Source organism: Diadema setosum, chromosome 10 (assembly GCF_964275005.1).
Source record: "Diadema setosum chromosome 10, eeDiaSeto1, whole genome shotgun sequence".
Classification (NCBI taxonomy): Eukaryota; Metazoa; Echinodermata; class Echinoidea; order Diadematoida; family Diadematidae; genus Diadema; species Diadema setosum.
In genome coordinates, this window is record NC_092694.1 from 32,052,347 (window position 1) to 32,069,027 (window position 16,681).

Genomic DNA, 16,681 nt, shown 5'->3' on the forward strand with positions numbered 1-16,681 from the left:
GTTCATTGCAATTTGTTCTAAATTTTGAAAATATTCTTATTTTTCATCCCAATTACCATATACATGTATTCTGTAACTTTGTCCTCAGTATAACTAATTCATAGTTGTTCAAATGTAAAAATATGAAAATCATCCAGAGGTCTCCTTTAACTAAAAATCCACATCTGGTGACTTTTTGTTCGTTTTGTGATGCAGGGTCACATACAGTAAACTTGCCATATGCACGTCTTGGTACAGTGTACAAGTAGCTCAAAGATATTATATAAACTACAGTTGAACCTCTCGTATCTGGACAAGTCGGGACCGGGGCTCATCCGGATAAGGGATTTGGCCGGATACGGGAGACTCAATGCTTTATACGTGTACATATACATACACATGTACTGATATAGCCCATTGCAGTACCACATGTAGTAATGTGTATACTGCAGCCTTTTCATTGTTACACTCAGTAACAGACCCCCAAATAGAGGTGTATGTTAATGTTGGAAGTAATATGTAATTCATGTGTGTTTGTGTAGGAGTTCTCAAGGAGTTGGGAATCCCCCTTTCCTCCCGTAATTATTAAAAAAAAAAAAAATCACGGCGAGATTGCGTCCGTATAATAGAGAGATCCGGATAAGAGAGGTTCAACTGTATGTGTGTACATAGTATACAAATGTATTAATATTCATTTGTATATGAAGAATTTGTTTGCAAAAACCGATAAGTCCATTTTTAAAGATTTTGAAGTACGGTTCCTGTCAAAGTACAAAATAATACCTTTAAAATGATATATTGGTCACTACATATAAAGGTACATTTTTGAAGTTATGGTCAAAAGAAGCAAAAATTTTCTTATTATTCTCTTTATTTTTCTTGACCTTTAATCGCAAATATCTCAATTTGGCAAATATGGACTTATCGGTTTTTGCAAACAAACTCTTCATATAAAGATAAATTTATGCATACCTAGTACATGTATGTGGTATGAATTCAGCAACCGTGACTCGGGTGTGGCGGGCAAAACATTGAGAATGGAGTAATGAATGTTAAGGGTGTGTATGTGTCAAGAATTATTGTAGTTGGCCAATGCATGTACAATTGTATGATGTTAGGCTTGTCTCAAAAGGCTATGAAAATGAAAGGCATTAATTTTTTGGAGATTTTTTTTACGTGACTGGTGGTGGTAGAGCTTGATCACATCCCTGGTGCCTTGTACAGAAGTGTAGAAACCAAAATGAATTTCTGCATCGATTTAGAATTGCCTTCCTAGATTGGTGGACAAAGAAAATTTGTGATTCTCTTTGTCACAGGAAAATCTTTACATAAGATCAACACAAACAAAGTAAGCACACAAAATTCAAAACATAATTTTGCAATCACAGTTTAATGTCACATATTTTGTACATCACTGTATGAAATATGCTGTTAGAATTGAAAAAAAAAAAAATACTGGCATATAAATAATCAACTGCAGAGCTGCCAAGTCTCCCTGATCCTGCAGGAGGCTACCTGATTGGTTGAGAAAGGGTTTTAGGTTTCCATTGTTTTATGATGATAAGTTTTTGAGATACTGACAAACCTCTTATAAAATATGAAAGAGCATGTAATTCCATTAACGAGGAATTAATATTTAATATCTTGTGATATCATTACAAGAGAATATATAAATCTTCCCGACTTGGAAATTATTTTGGCCCAATGAGATGCCATGTAGCATGCCCACATTTTCCTGATTACTCTTTGGAATCTCCCTGATTTTGATGTTGGAATGTTGGCAGCCCTGCATCTGACAAGTAGAAGGACGCTCCGTACAAAACAATGGTGTTGAGATTTAACATCCTTTCTGCTCTCAAGGGACAATAAGAAAGAGAAAGAATTCATGTTTGGCTTTTGTTTTTGCTGTTGCTTCTTTTCCTTTTTTTTTTTAACCTACAATGTACTTCTAAATCATGTAGTGCAAAGTATACTGAAGAAAGACTCTCCAGGAATACATTGCATGAATTAAAACTACAAAGTATTAATTCCATGAGAACTCCAATAGGTCATTAAGTTAATACTGTTCATGTAAATTCAATGTACACACCGAGTACACTTTACATGCTGATCTGCAAAACACGAGCTATGTACCCATGAGGCAATCGGCATGGGTTATCTGCCAACACTGTTTTCCAATGAAGTAACAAAGTGTGAAGTCTTAGCCATTCATTGCTATGGAAACTGGTTCTAAACAACCCCGAGCCCCAGTAAATGTATCTATGAACACAACTGTTGCTAGCCTTGTTACGTTGCTCATATACGTGTACCTAGTCCAAACCCACTGCCTTGTGGAAGGATATTTTGTTCAGAACCACCACTATGTAGTAACAAAAGACCGTGACATCATCACCTCCACATTCCATTCTAAACAACCAAACAATTGCAAATAATTTGATAGAACATGAATACACTTTTACTTCACCAAGGTTAGAGTAAAATTGACTGTGACAGCAGTTCGGCAAGAAACTAGAAATGTCGCTACGCCGACTGGTGTATGCCTCCGCCATAATGCATGGTTCTCCTAATAGGTCAATAGTACAATGTCTTGACAATGTGTGATGAAAGTTTCACACAATTGGCCAAATATTAAAATGGCAGGTTTGCCACAAATGTGCTGAATGTTCACTTTCCTAGAGCTAGGTTTAATTGGATGAATGATTAAAACATCAGAGTGCAGGTATTTGGGGGAGCTGATGATTTTTACTTGACTTTTGACCCTTTTATAAGTTTATGCATTGAGTAATTTTCAAGGTATTGAGAAAAAGTATAATTTCAGTATCAAATGGTAAAATAGTATTATCTAAACCTGGCCTTTGACCTTTGACTTCACAGTTCCAAAGAGAATCACTGTTAGGTAGAACATGCATAAATATGTAAGTTTCATGATAATACCTTGAGTTACTTTTGAGATATGGAGGAAGAAGTGCAATTTAGCACTTTCACTTGACCTTTGACCTTTGACCTTTTGGCAAGAAACTTCCACAGAATATATACTGGGTTATACATGCATACATCAAGTTAAAAAAAAAAAAAAATCCTTCAGGCATTGCATAAATATAAGGAAAGCAGTGATATTTTGAGGAGTTAACCTTGACCTTTGACCCCTTGACCTTTGACCCATGACCCCCAACTTCCCTAAATAATCACTGCCCATCGGTACGTGCATATATACTAAGTTCCATGAAGATACACCTTGTACCTTGAACCATTTGCGAGATATGGAGAAAAACATGAAATTTCAACCTTTTTTTCACAAAATAACCTGTGACCTTTGACCTTTGACCCCGTGACCCTAAAATCCAAACAAAGTATCATCCCCCCAGGATATACCCTCATACCAAGTTTGATGCAAAACCACCTCACGGTTCTTCAGATATCGACAAAAACAAAACGGGACGGACGTACGGACGGACGACCCGAAAACATAATGTCTCCGGCCACTTCGTTGGCAGAGGCATAAAAAATAGTTATCTACAATAATTAAAAGGAAAGAAAATCTCTTGATAAGTTACCAAATGTTTCAACAATAATCCTTCAAAAGGCAATATTCACACACTACAGACAAATAACGGTCATTGAGAAAAGCAGATAGCTGAGCGTCGCAACACTATTAAAACCAAGGAAAGCAAAATACAATAAAGGAATTCTCCATTAAATGCATTGGAATACTGCAGTCCCACCCACGTACTTAAGCCAGTACCAGGTAACAAAAGATAGATTTAAAGCACTTTGTTGCTCTATTCAAACTACAGTACATAATTAGTTCCCCCAAGTATCCCTGAGGATACAACACACTCTCGCTAGCCTTGTATCAACAGAGTGTGAAGGTTCGGTCCACCACTGAACTCAGCCATTTCAGAGTCTTTGATGGCATCATGCGATACGGATGGACGTCATAATGAGCATACCCTTTACAGCTTGACCAAAGTGAGAAATACAGTCGTACTAACCCTACCGTCCCCCCCCCCCCCACAGGAAAAAAAAAAGGAAAAAACAGAAATATCCAATATATTAAATGGTGATGTTGGTCAAAAAAAAAACAAACAAACAAACAAAATACTGCTACGCTGATGGAATGCAGGTGGGCCCCAATTCTATTAAGAATTTTGCTGTTGTTGTGAGTTAAAATAATTGCATTTCCAGTGGCCTCTTACCATTAAGAACACTAACATTAACATTTAATGCTTGTCACAACAAACCCAAGTTCTCTTGTTCCAGAGTCCAAGTTTCTTTGTATTTCATTGTTGTTCAGACCTTGATATAACAACTTTCTAGATATAACAACTTTACAGTGAATTTGTCAATCCCCAAAAGTCTGATCTGTTATGAAGAGAGTTCCCTGTATTATGGTATTACCATGGAAACAAGCTATACAGTTGTGTGCATTGCAGTCAATGCCATGGTAACTGCAATTATTGTCAGGTACAATCATTGAAACCGACCCATAGACAGCAGAATCTCTTTCACTTTCCAAGTTTACAGAACAATACTACAAGTATACTCTAATCTTATTACATTATGGTTGTACTACAAGTACATGATAAATACAGCTGCACATTGCATGTGAATGTACTTAAACTTGTCATCCTGGGGGGAAAAAAAAGAAGAAAAAGAGAAAAAAGTTTACTGTCCAACTCAAGTCCTACATACAGTCTCGGTCACTGCAATCATGGCTGAAAGTCTTGGCACGAACTCGGCTTTGGAAAATGCAGCAATGCAGGTTTCGCACGCGAGTGGAAGTCTGGTAAATTCTGTCCAATATCATGTTACAGCACCATGCTTTGGTGGTGGCAAGATATTAGTGTGCCAGGGGACTAATTCGCCCACTGACATTATTCCACTGAGAAGTTTATCATCTCAGATACAGATCACAGAGAATTTACAGAGCAAATTTGAAAATCGTCGTTTGATTAATATCGCCTCACACTTCCCATGCATTTCCCCATCATCTGACTGCGATTTCCTACAAGAATGCAGTCAACAATTCCACAATTTCATGGGTGCCGAGAGGAAAACTTTTCATCACAGATGAGAGACATTGTTTGTTTCAGGTGATCACCAGCTTGTACTACGACCTCATCACCATGTGGAACTCAGAGCGAATCAGCGGGAAGAGAACGCAGCAGGCTTTGCCGAAGATGAGCGTGGACTCGTAGAGGGCCAGGGGCTTGCTGTACCACGGCTGGTCGAGGAACGTGATGTAGATTGCGTACAGGGCTACGGCAAAGAAGTGCCCAATCAGCATGAATGGGTTTGGAGTCAACCTGTGGGAGAGACACACACATGGAGAAAAATAGATCACACACAGCATGTTACTCTCATCATACATTGTCTTTATTTAAAAGGGGGAGACATGAAAAGTTCACCAACACTATGCATTTCATACATTAACCTTTTATACATGCTCATGTAACATATCACTCATGCCCTGTGCATACCCAAGAATGACTGTTAAGCAGACAGCCATCTTGCTTCCAACTTTTTCTTAATTCAGTGGTTCTACACAAATCAGTGAAGCTCTGGGCCCCGTTTCATAAAAACTTTATACGATAGCAACTCTTGCTGGAATGGCAATTGTCAATGACAATGACAAACATCCAGCCTCCTGATTGGCTGTTGCTGTTGGAAGTTGCCATTCCAGCAAGAGTTGCCATCCTAACATCGTTTATGAAACGGGGCCCAGATCTACAGAAGACTCTCACTACACGACAATCCTTGGGATCAGTGAATTGTTTTGTTTTATCAGAATTTTGTCATATCAGGGTTTGAAAAACAATAAATTTGAAAGAAACTTTGAACTGTGGGCCAGGACAAATTGAACTCAGAACAATTTTTTTTTCTTTTTTTCTTTTTTAAATATGGGTGTTCTTCACAACAAGAGTCCACTGTATCTGGGAACACCATCACCACCCTTATTTCCACCACAGAAATTCAACATCATTTTACATGACATCGTTATTTTAAAATTCCCACTTAATTACTTAAGTAGAAACAATACACAAGTGCAAAATCACTGCTACTTTAGAAAGAGGATCAGAAGGAAAACAAATCATCCAGCAAACATAATTAAGGGTGCAAAAATGAGAATAATAATTTCAGCAGACTCAAGCAAATCGATACTCACACAGACAAAAGTCCCACTGGGCCTGATACTGCTCTGCCGCCAAGTTTGAAATAATGGAAGCAGGCCTCCCGAAGCTTTACCAAATGGACTATGGAAGATGGAAGATAGAAAAAGTCAATAGACACATAAAAAGAATGTTTCATACATATAAAGAGAGAGATTTTCTGTTGCTAGCGAGGCCTTTGAGTAGGTTTCAGATTAACATGTAGAATATGAGACATTAAGAACAAAATAATGCAGAAACTGAATATAACACATCTTTCAATGTAAGGTAGATCATCATTGTAAAATCAATGAAGCAATTGGATACCCTTTTGGCTGAACTGTAATGGACGACATTTTCCCTTGGTGAATAGCTACGCACAGTCCCCATGCAAAAAACAATCATACCCCAAAGTGGTAATACAACTGTATTCAGCCAATAGAGATCCCTTAAAGGTAGGGAATCCCATTTGCATGCCTTAAATGAAGAGTTGTATAAATACAGTGGTATGTTGAAGAGAGTATCATTTTAGAAACTCCCATAAAGTATTGAAAGTGGAAGGTAACATTTAGTACATTTTTATTGACCGTTAGATTTTGAATTGAATTTTTTTCGGGGCTCACCGTAAATTCCAGTACATTACTAGGCTACCTTTGCAGACCCATGCACTGCATGTGTGTCCATCATGTATATTTTGTGAATAAAGTTCATCAAAACCTACAAACATTTCTATATACATTCTTGCCACACACTCTATATGTTATTACATCAGCTCTTATACTTTTAGATTTGTGTTTATAGATAAAAAATACAGAAGACTGCAACAAAAAGGCTTAAGTGTGGCTGACACACAGAACTACTGAGTAGTCGAGTTTTGTGCATTATTCAAATTGTAGATAACTGTTGACTTCCAAATTTCTCAGCAGTGGCCTAAACAAGTCCCCTGAGGTTCATATTTAATGTTTTGCTGCATTTTGGGAGGTCTGTAAAAGGTATCCCCTGCCTTTAAGTAGTCAAGATAACGGGGTTGTATTCTTGCAGAAGTCCAAATTTCTTTATACTTGCAAAAATTCACTTTGTAAAGCAATCCCTAGTCATCATCAATCTTTTTAATGACCACTTAATCATCGCTTCCAAGCAGGGAAGTGAGTACAGTGGAACCTCATTATTATGAGGTGGGATATAGTGAGATAAAGTCTGTACCTAGGGAAACAAGGTAATTCTGCACATCCCATTCCTTTCAAATTCTTCTGTTTTCATTCCTGGGGCCTGTTTCATAAAGATTGAGCGTAACTTGCAATCAATCGCAAATTGCGTTTCATAAACAACTTTGCGATTGATCGCAAGTAACGCTCAATCTACTGAGAGTTGCGCTTGATTTTTTTTTTCAAAATCAAGCGTGACTTTATGAAACAGGACTTATGGTTAGTATTGAACTTCCACTCGATTCGACTAGTTACCCTCAATAAATTGAGTTTAAATTGAGCGTAAGATCAATTGCAACTCTTTATGAAACAGGCCCCTGATATAACAATTTACAAGATACCCGATAAAAAACAGAAATTTCAGTGGACCCAAGAAGCTCGCTATAACAAGGTTCCCATGTACGGCTCTTCATAGTTACTTACCATCAGTGGCTGCAAACAGCTCATAAAGAGCCTGGGCAAGAACGTTCACCACAAATGCATGAGAAGACTTCCTCTGCCAGTGAAAGTGGGACAGCGCCTTGGCAACCACCTCATCATCACCTGTTAGAATTCAGGAGAAAAAGGATGAATGTAAATGCAGACAGCTGTTTCAAGCGCACTGTCAAATTTCTTTCAGTATGTACTACTGTATACGCCAAATATCTTGTGAGGTTTTTATCTTCGCGAATTTCGCGAGTCAGGTGCTATATGCGAAGTTAAAGACACACAAAAGTATTGACTCTGATCAAGCTATGAATGTGACATACACATATATATTTCTCCATTCAGTACAGGCCAGGACTCCACATTCGTGAATTTAACCACTTGCGAAATTGTCGGGAAGTTCCAATTCGCAAAAATTTGGACTCGCTAAATATATGGCGTATAGAGTACTGTATACGCCATATATTTTGCGAGTCTAAATTTTCACGAATCGGGAATTCCCGACGATTTCGCGAGTGGTTAAATTCACGATCGTGGAGTCCTGTACTGAACGGAGAAATGTACACATCAGGGATCAGAGTCAATATTTTCACGTCTTTAATTTCACGAATAGCACCCGACTTGCGAAATTCGCGAAAATAAAAACCTAGCGAAATATTCGGCATATACAGTAAGTAATAGTAAATGGACCAGTCTTTTGAGATGGATGACTACTGCAGAAGTCAGACTATGATGAACTAGAAAATGTTGCTATGGCAACTGGTATGCCTCCACCATATTACATTATTCTCCCAATAGCTCAGCAGTACATTACTGTCGATGTGAGACCACAATTTCACATGACACCGTCCTATGTAACATTGCGCTTCATCTCATGTCAAAATATGGATGAAATTCCTCTTTAATCTATGGTTAAATCAATTATCCTAATTGAAGAAAGTCACATGTAAGACTCTGTATGATCATATAAAGTAACAATTTATCTGTTCAATAGACTCTAGAGCAAAAAGAAGACTGAGACGTCCTACCAATATTAGGAATGGTCTTGAAGAGTTCCCGCCAGATCTTGACGTCGTTCAGTGCCACACTCATCCCTCCTCCCGTCAGCGGATGCCTCATGTTGTACGCGTCGCCTAGCAACAGGGCTCCCCGCTTCTCCACCGGTGCTGGAGGGAGGAAGCTGTTGGGCATGCTGCGGATGCGGCCGTTTTGAATGGAATCAGCAAAAGGTTCTTGAATATGCTCTGCAATGACAAAAGATATCACAATATGTCGAGTACCATCACTGCATAATCATTTCTAGAGGGCCATCACTCTCACCAAACTTTCAATCTTTCAGCATCCATGATTGGTTCCTTTAGAATTGATCTTCCATGTATGCTACAAATACATTAGCATGTCCACAATACATGAGTTTGTTTACTTATTTGTTTGTTTGTTTTCATTTTTCATCTGAAAAGATAGCTGGATAGCCCATAATTGATTCAGCTGCACTAGCTGATCTTCCATGGGGACCAGTTTTATGTGCCTGGGGGGAAGGGGGGCCACTTCAGAGGGTTATGCACGCTGTTCTTTCCGATGAATGAAAGAAGCGGGATCTTTACATGCGCAGGTTGTAACTCTCCAACACAATATGGGACCTCCATTTAATTTGTCCTATTTTGAGGGTCAAGAGTGTTTTGACTCTACTAGAGGGGATGGCATGACAACAAACAACATAGCTCAGTAAGACTCGTGTGGATTTGAACCAACGCCCAAACCTGAGCCATTTGAGTGAAAGGGAGATGCGCTACCTACTGAACCACCCCGCTGCCCTTTGAAATTGCTGTGTATTGAAATTTCTGCACAATGACATTGCTAATCACTGCCTTATCTCTTTGGATCATACTCCTTAATAACAGCCACAATTTCTCTTTTTGCTCAACATATTCTATCACACCTATCTTGACATTTATTTCATCGTGCTTAAGATGTTTGAGAGATGATGCTCAATCTTTGAAGGTTCACTTACTCGGCAGCTGTGGATGGATGCTGTCCATCATGTACTCCTTGATGTCCTTCGGCATGCCTCCCCGGACGTCCACCAGCACACGGGTGTCTTCTGATGAGATCTGGTAGATGAGGACCGGAGAGGGGTGGGCCAGGACCAGCTCGGCATGGTTGCTGGTAAACTGGGGACAGTTGTGCATGAGGGTCCCGACAAAGTGGGAGGAGACTTGGGGCGCGGCCGTGGTCAGCTGCTTCCGGAACTTGGAGAAGCAGCCATCGGCAATGATGGTGAGGGACGCTCGGATCTCCTGTTGCGACATTGAAAATCAAGAGTGAAGCAACAGGAGTGATAAAATATTGTGCATATAGCTGACATTACCTTCTTAAAGACTCCACTGTGCAACATTTATATACAGCATCAATTCAATAAACAAATGACTTCAAAAGACTGAATAAATTAAAACACATTAATGAATACAAAATGGAATACATGAATACAAAAATAAGTTGGGGGAAATTATAAGAATAAACGAATCAATACACCCAGGATATAGACATCAAGAGATACAGTACTAAATAAATGGAAAATGAAGAGAATAAAACTTTAACCCGTTGTGGACGAGTCCCAAGTATACTTGGGCAGGTGTCTATGGGAAATGCATGTTGTCGCAGAATCAGTCCGTCCTCAACACTGACAAACAAAGGATATACAATTACCCTACATGCAAAGTACTACGGCATGAGACATATTCAAAGATAAACTTTCAAATATGTGTTTCACTTGAACAACTACTGAAAATGAACTACAGACATCTTTTCTTTTCTTTTTTTCAAGAGACAAGCAACATATGATCAATTGTATACTAATGGTATTCAGATTCTAAACACCTTCAATGATGAAATAAGAAAGTTGATTGCTTTTAAAAATCCACAATAATATCTCATCGTAGTCTTTATTCAGGACTCAGACATGATGTCAAGGTCATGATGTCAGAATGAAAATCATTTTGAGGTCCATATATTTTATTGTGTCAGATAAATCCCTAACATCAAAACTGTTTTATTTCTGGTGAAACCCGATTAAGCCCATACTTTACTGATACTGATATGATGATCACATCACGTGACATTTGCAAAAAAGACATTCCCAAAGAGGTATATTTTCCCTTCTTTCAGCAAAGTACTGACTTTAATTTGTGTGGAACAGACAGAAAAAGGAAAATGTACTCCTGCTTATCATTTCCCTACCAAACAGAATACAGTCAAACCTGTCTATAGCAGCCATCCAAGGGAGACGAAAAAGTGGCCATTATAGACAGGTGGTCGCTATAGACAGGTTATTAAATTTTGTGTGCATTGCCTACATGTACATGTATCATCGTCGTATACATCTATAAGTACTTACATGTACATGTATGTGTGTACGTATGCACACGTGCGTTTCATGCATTGAACAATGCCGGTGTTTATGAAATTGTTGCACAGTAGATTGTGTACAGTCGTGAAGAAAGCTTAACTCTATGACTGAATGAGTGATGAATGCAGCGGTGGCTATCACTGCACGTTGCCCAAGAATGACTGGCACGACTACAAAGCAGCAAAACACACTGTATTACCGGCTGGGCTATGGCTCCATCGGGTCTGTGGCCACTATAGACAAATTTCTGAAGTAAATAATTTTCACACAACAATAGATATATAATGTACTCTTAAATGAATCCCACAAGGATTGGAACAATCATCCTCCAGCATTCCCACTGATTCCCACTGATCAGTTACTAGCCATCCCTTTTAACAGGGCTTTTCTCTTGGGGGAATTTTTCAGTGGCCGCTATAGACAGGTGGCCGCTAAAGCAGGTTTGAATGTATCAATAAATATTCATTAACATACCTTGACATCCTGGGTCCCTTTCAGTTTATAGCTCACGCCAACAACTCGATCATTTTCTTCCAGGACCTTTGTTGCTGTGCCTTCAATGTATGTCACTCTGAAGAGACAAACAATTGGTTGGCGGCAATCAAACAGATTTGAAATGGACTACAAATACAATAAAGATTCAAAAAATTTGTGTTCCAAAATATTTTTTTAAAATCATACTTTGCTGAATTCAAATCTCTACTCTAATAAGTCATAAGAGTCTCCATCAAGCTTATAGTGTTTGTTTTGTTGTTGTTGTTGTTTTTTTCTGGTACCAAACTGCAGAGGCTCAATAAAAACCAATGCAGCCAAAGAAAAAGATGTACGTTTTTGGATTTGCAATGAGTGTAGCAGTCAGGGACTTTAGCCTGATGTTCTTATACCTACTACAGCCGCGCAGAATATCATTGCAATGCTTTTAAAGAGAGTTTGACAAATTTCTCATCAATGATGTCATTACTTGAAGGCCATCGGCTATATTGCACAGCTTTCTTTGTAGTTGCAGCACTATCAAATTCAGCAATAGATTACTTTACTCTCTCCCTTTATATTGACATTCAAATTCTGTCATCAACTTTGCTGACTAAAAAATTCCAAGAAGTACTGAAATGTACAATATTGTACCTCTCTTCCGCCATGGCTGCCTTTCGTAATCCCATGACAAATCTGCCATGGTGGAATGACCGTCCAGTGATTGGTTCTCCTGACGCACCGTCCTCTGGATAGGGGACAGTGACCTGTGACCCAGACTTCATGTCATGGATGACGTAACCTTTGACCCAGTGCTCGTCGAGATGCTCCACACAGCCTGTGATTAAGAAGAGATGGAAAGAAGGGATTAATTCAATTTTTTGAAAAAAGCTGTGAACATTTTTGATAAAAAGACTGTAAGTTTTCTAATTTTCTCTACTACATAGGTGTAAGTACTCTGTCCTATTCAGGATTCCAGGCATTGTGTTTTTGCACTATTTGAATATCTGACTGTACATGCAATATGTCTAGCAAGTCTAATTTTACAGGAATCAAGACCTCCCAACAATTTCGTGAGTGGCTGATTTTGTGCTGATCAAACACGTACAGTACAGAACAGAGAAATGTTTACGTGCATGCCACATTCATGTTGGGAACAGAGTTAATATTGAACAGCACCCGACTCACAAAATTTGCAAAAATAAAGACTGTAGATTAAAAAATGTAGGCTTTTTGGCACAGAAAAACTATCATTGGTTGAGAAAGATCACAACAAAATCAAGCTTCAACCTTAATGTATTTGACTGACTCAAGCTTTTCTCCATTCTCTGTGAACTTTCTCAAGCCAAATGATTCTTTTTCACCTCTGCTGCCTGTCCAAGATGCTTTGGGATCACTGGGCCATAGACAGGGGACAATATGTATCCAGAATCCTTATTCAAAGCAGGATTACTCATTCTGGAATGTCAAAGAAGCAGTCTAGATCAGTAAGACTAATCCTGCTTTGAATACCAGTACAGGTAGGATACACATCAATTGTCATCTACATAATGTATAATAGGTCTATGCAACAGTTACCCCAAAGAATCTCCAGACAGGCAGCGAAGCTGTGAAGGAATTGGTCAGATTGAGTGAGTCTACAACAGTGGATGAAAGCTAGTCAGTCAAATCATGACGGTGGGACCCTCCCTGGTCAATATTATATAAATTTTGGTTGAAGCTTATTTTGTTGTTTGCATTTTATTCATTCCTGACTTTACAGTGATTATGCAAACTGATTATGTAAACTGAGAATTTCTACAGTTTGTAGTCACCATGAGGAAATTGAGGGTTATACATATCAGCACAAGATATGGAAGCAACAAAAATTAAAACAAAATGATGTAACTCATTGGTTGTTGATGGGTTGAGTGGTATGTTTAATTTGTCTTGAGAGTTCTAACAAATTCTTTTTTTTCACAGTTGCTGATCATTATTTCATTTGGTTTTTTTTATCATTATTTCATTTGGTTTTTTTTTTAGCCTTTTGTATATCAAATGTGTTAACTGCATATGCTGAAGGCATGTATGTTTACAAGGCTGAGTCAATGAGCAGCAGTTAGCATAATGTAAACAGTACAGACATTGACTGTAACAACATGTAGATAAGAAAATGAGGTTGTGGCATACGTGGATAGATATAAAGATGGATAAAAGGATAGATGGATATATGGATCTATAGATGGATAAACCAATAGATAGATAGATAGACATACAGATATACAGACAGACAGACAGGCAGGCAGGTACAGGACAATGACACAAGGGCTGTCAGGATAAGTATCTCTCTAAAGAACACACTATTTACTTTACTTTATCGTTGAACGACTTCCCAAAGGTTGATGCCTTCCAACAGCACAGGTTTATCACAGGCAAAGAGAACTATGACCATATTCTATTCCTGTTTCTTATCTGAAGTCTGCCACTTGACTGACAACAGTATTTGTATGTCAAGGCCAACCTGTTTAAACAATAAAATTGATCACAGCTAATGGCCTTGGTTGACTCTCTGTGAATCAGTTACCCATCTCCCTTTCGATTTATATATGAATAACCATGCGGTACTTGCCACATCTCATATATGGAACATCATGGGGTACAAGTGGGAAAGGTCCTAGAAACTTACTTATCATCCACCTCCATACTTGTACACAATACATCTACCTAAAGGTGAGACTACATACTCATTTTAAAGGTCCAGTTTACCTTTGGGAGCAGTGATTTCAAAAATGTTCAAGATATCACATTTGATGCATATGTGTAGGTCTGTTGTATCACAAAACATCCTACCATATAAGATTTTTGCAATAAAGCCTAAAATATGAGGAGATATCAGCATTTTTCTCAATAAACCATAACTGTATACGGTTTAGTCTGGAAGCATTCTTATTATAATTATTGTTCACATTTTGTGTATTCAACAATACTTAGCATCGATTATACGGATTCAAATTTTTACAGTGGTTGTTTCTATCCCTACCTCACATTTTAGAACTATTTTAAAGCACTAATGTTGGGTTTTTGTTTCATCTGCAAATGGTAAATTATGCCTTTAATATAAACTCTTCATTTTATTTTATTTCTCCTTCATTTACAATATATACGGTGATACCGTATATAACAAACGAACAAACAAACACAAACACCATGGTACAACACTGTACACTGTAGCTGTACTGGAATGAAATTGCACCACCAAATACCGGTACTAATATTTAAAAATTGCCCCAGTCAAAAGAAAAGGAACAATGACATTAATTACGCCTACTGTCGTGTATACAGCAAATTATTGTCTTGGTATTTAAGAGCTAAGTGATAATGGATGATTAAAAGCTTCTGCAAGAGGGAGCTCATCATAATCACTGTCTCCACACAGGAGCTCAAGAAAGCACCTTTACATGGGAGCTTATAACGGATAAAATCTATTATTGTGGGTACAAGCCAAGCACACCAGTAGACCTGTCTACTGGCGGATGGCAAAGCTTGAAGGGATCAGGGGCCCTTACCTTGCAGGCCCAGTGCCGACAGGGCCCTGTATCCACCCGGCTGAAGCAGTTCCCCGACGATTCGATCGGGCTCCTTGAGGTCTCTCTCGATCACCGTCACCTTGCGCCCGTCTCTCCCAAGCACCGCTGCCATGGCCGAGCCCAGGATCCCCGACCCTATGATGAGCACCTCTGTGTCAGGTGACTGAGATGAGGTCACATGACTGGCTGTGGGAATCTGTCTCCGCTACATAACAAAGAGGTATACACTTTATTGCAAAATACAAGATACAGCTGTATAACATGCAGAATTGATGAAATTACATAACAGCAGGGGCAGATCCAGGAATACCGTAAGGGGGGCGCAAACAATATTTCTGGTGCTTCTTCTGCGTTTCATCTCATTTTTTTTTTATTTCTTTTGTTTTAAAAACAAATAAAGAGGGGGCGCGCGCCAGGTAATGTATGCCCCCTCTGAATCCGCCACTGTAAGACTGCATCCAATGCAAACCTTATGTAAGATGGGGTGTGAAAATTTATTTGGTTTGAAGGGTTGTGCGAAGAAGTAGTTCTTGAGTGATGTTTCAGATGTTTTGTAGACAGAATGTAAGATCAAGTACTCCAAATTCAGGAGGTTTGCCGGTGGATGAAATTTGGGTGATGCTCTCATCATATCAGGTGGCAAGCAATGTGCATGTGGGTGCACATGAATTACAGAGCATAATTCATTACATTGTAACAGAGGGAGACAATAACAAGAACTTTTTGTGAAATTTGTGGGCATCAAAGTACACATAAACTACAACATCACACTTGGCACAGAAAGCTAAGTAAACAGTTTCTCCATAAAGTGTCAAAAATCAATATACAAATACTTTTTGCCACAAAAAACATCTTGTGTAGCTGAGACGTTGCCTGCAGTGATACTAGTTGATATACACACAGTGCTACATGTTTCCTTTCTTCTTCTTTCTTTCATGTTTTCAACAACCCAGAACAATTATGAAAACAGCTTGTTCAGCCATTTTAACCTATTTCTAATTCTATAATGTAGAAGCATACAACTTCAAAGTTGCAGAAGTTTCTTCTTGAAAAGCGACTGGTCACCAAGGTACTCACCGAAGATGAGGGTTTGCCGAGAACAAGGTACAACAGAAAGCCAAAGATAGCCGATACTCCAAGGGGGTATAAAAGTCCCTCAGGAAGGACAGTCAACATGGATTCTGAAGATGCCATTACTTACTTGTAATTTTCTTGCTCAGGTCTGCAGGAAAAACATAAACCGAAGAGATCTGTGCATCATAGAAGAGTTATACAGAATCAACACTTGGTATAGAAACCCTACAATACAGACTAGTTTAGGATAGAGCAAGGAGCTATTACTGTGTCATGATGTTGTGCATTGCTTTTAACGTTATGTACAATGTAATGGTGTTATGGGCACTTAGACTTGGAGCAAGAAACAACGTCAGTCTCATTAAAACTGATGAACTATTATGCACCTCCCCCCCCCCCCCCCCC

General features: G+C 38.7%; 1 protein-coding gene across 1 annotated transcript; it reads right to left on the bottom strand.

The window, feature by feature from the left end:
- Positions 1 to 4,973: 4,973 nt before the first annotated feature.
- Positions 4,974 to 16,415, bottom strand: LOC140234224 (squalene monooxygenase-like). The gene is made up of 9 exons (XM_072314286.1): positions 16,280 to 16,415; positions 15,182 to 15,407; positions 12,291 to 12,474; positions 11,640 to 11,736; positions 9,771 to 10,056; positions 8,788 to 9,003; positions 7,757 to 7,876; positions 6,146 to 6,233; positions 4,974 to 5,285 (listed from the first exon to the last, which is right to left on the bottom strand). The coding sequence occupies exons 1-9, from the start codon at positions 16,394 to 16,396 to the stop codon at positions 5,090 to 5,092; spliced, it is 1,530 nt and encodes a 509-aa protein (XP_072170387.1). The 5' UTR covers positions 16,397 to 16,415; the 3' UTR covers positions 4,974 to 5,089.
- Positions 16,416 to 16,681: the final 266 nt, after the last annotated feature.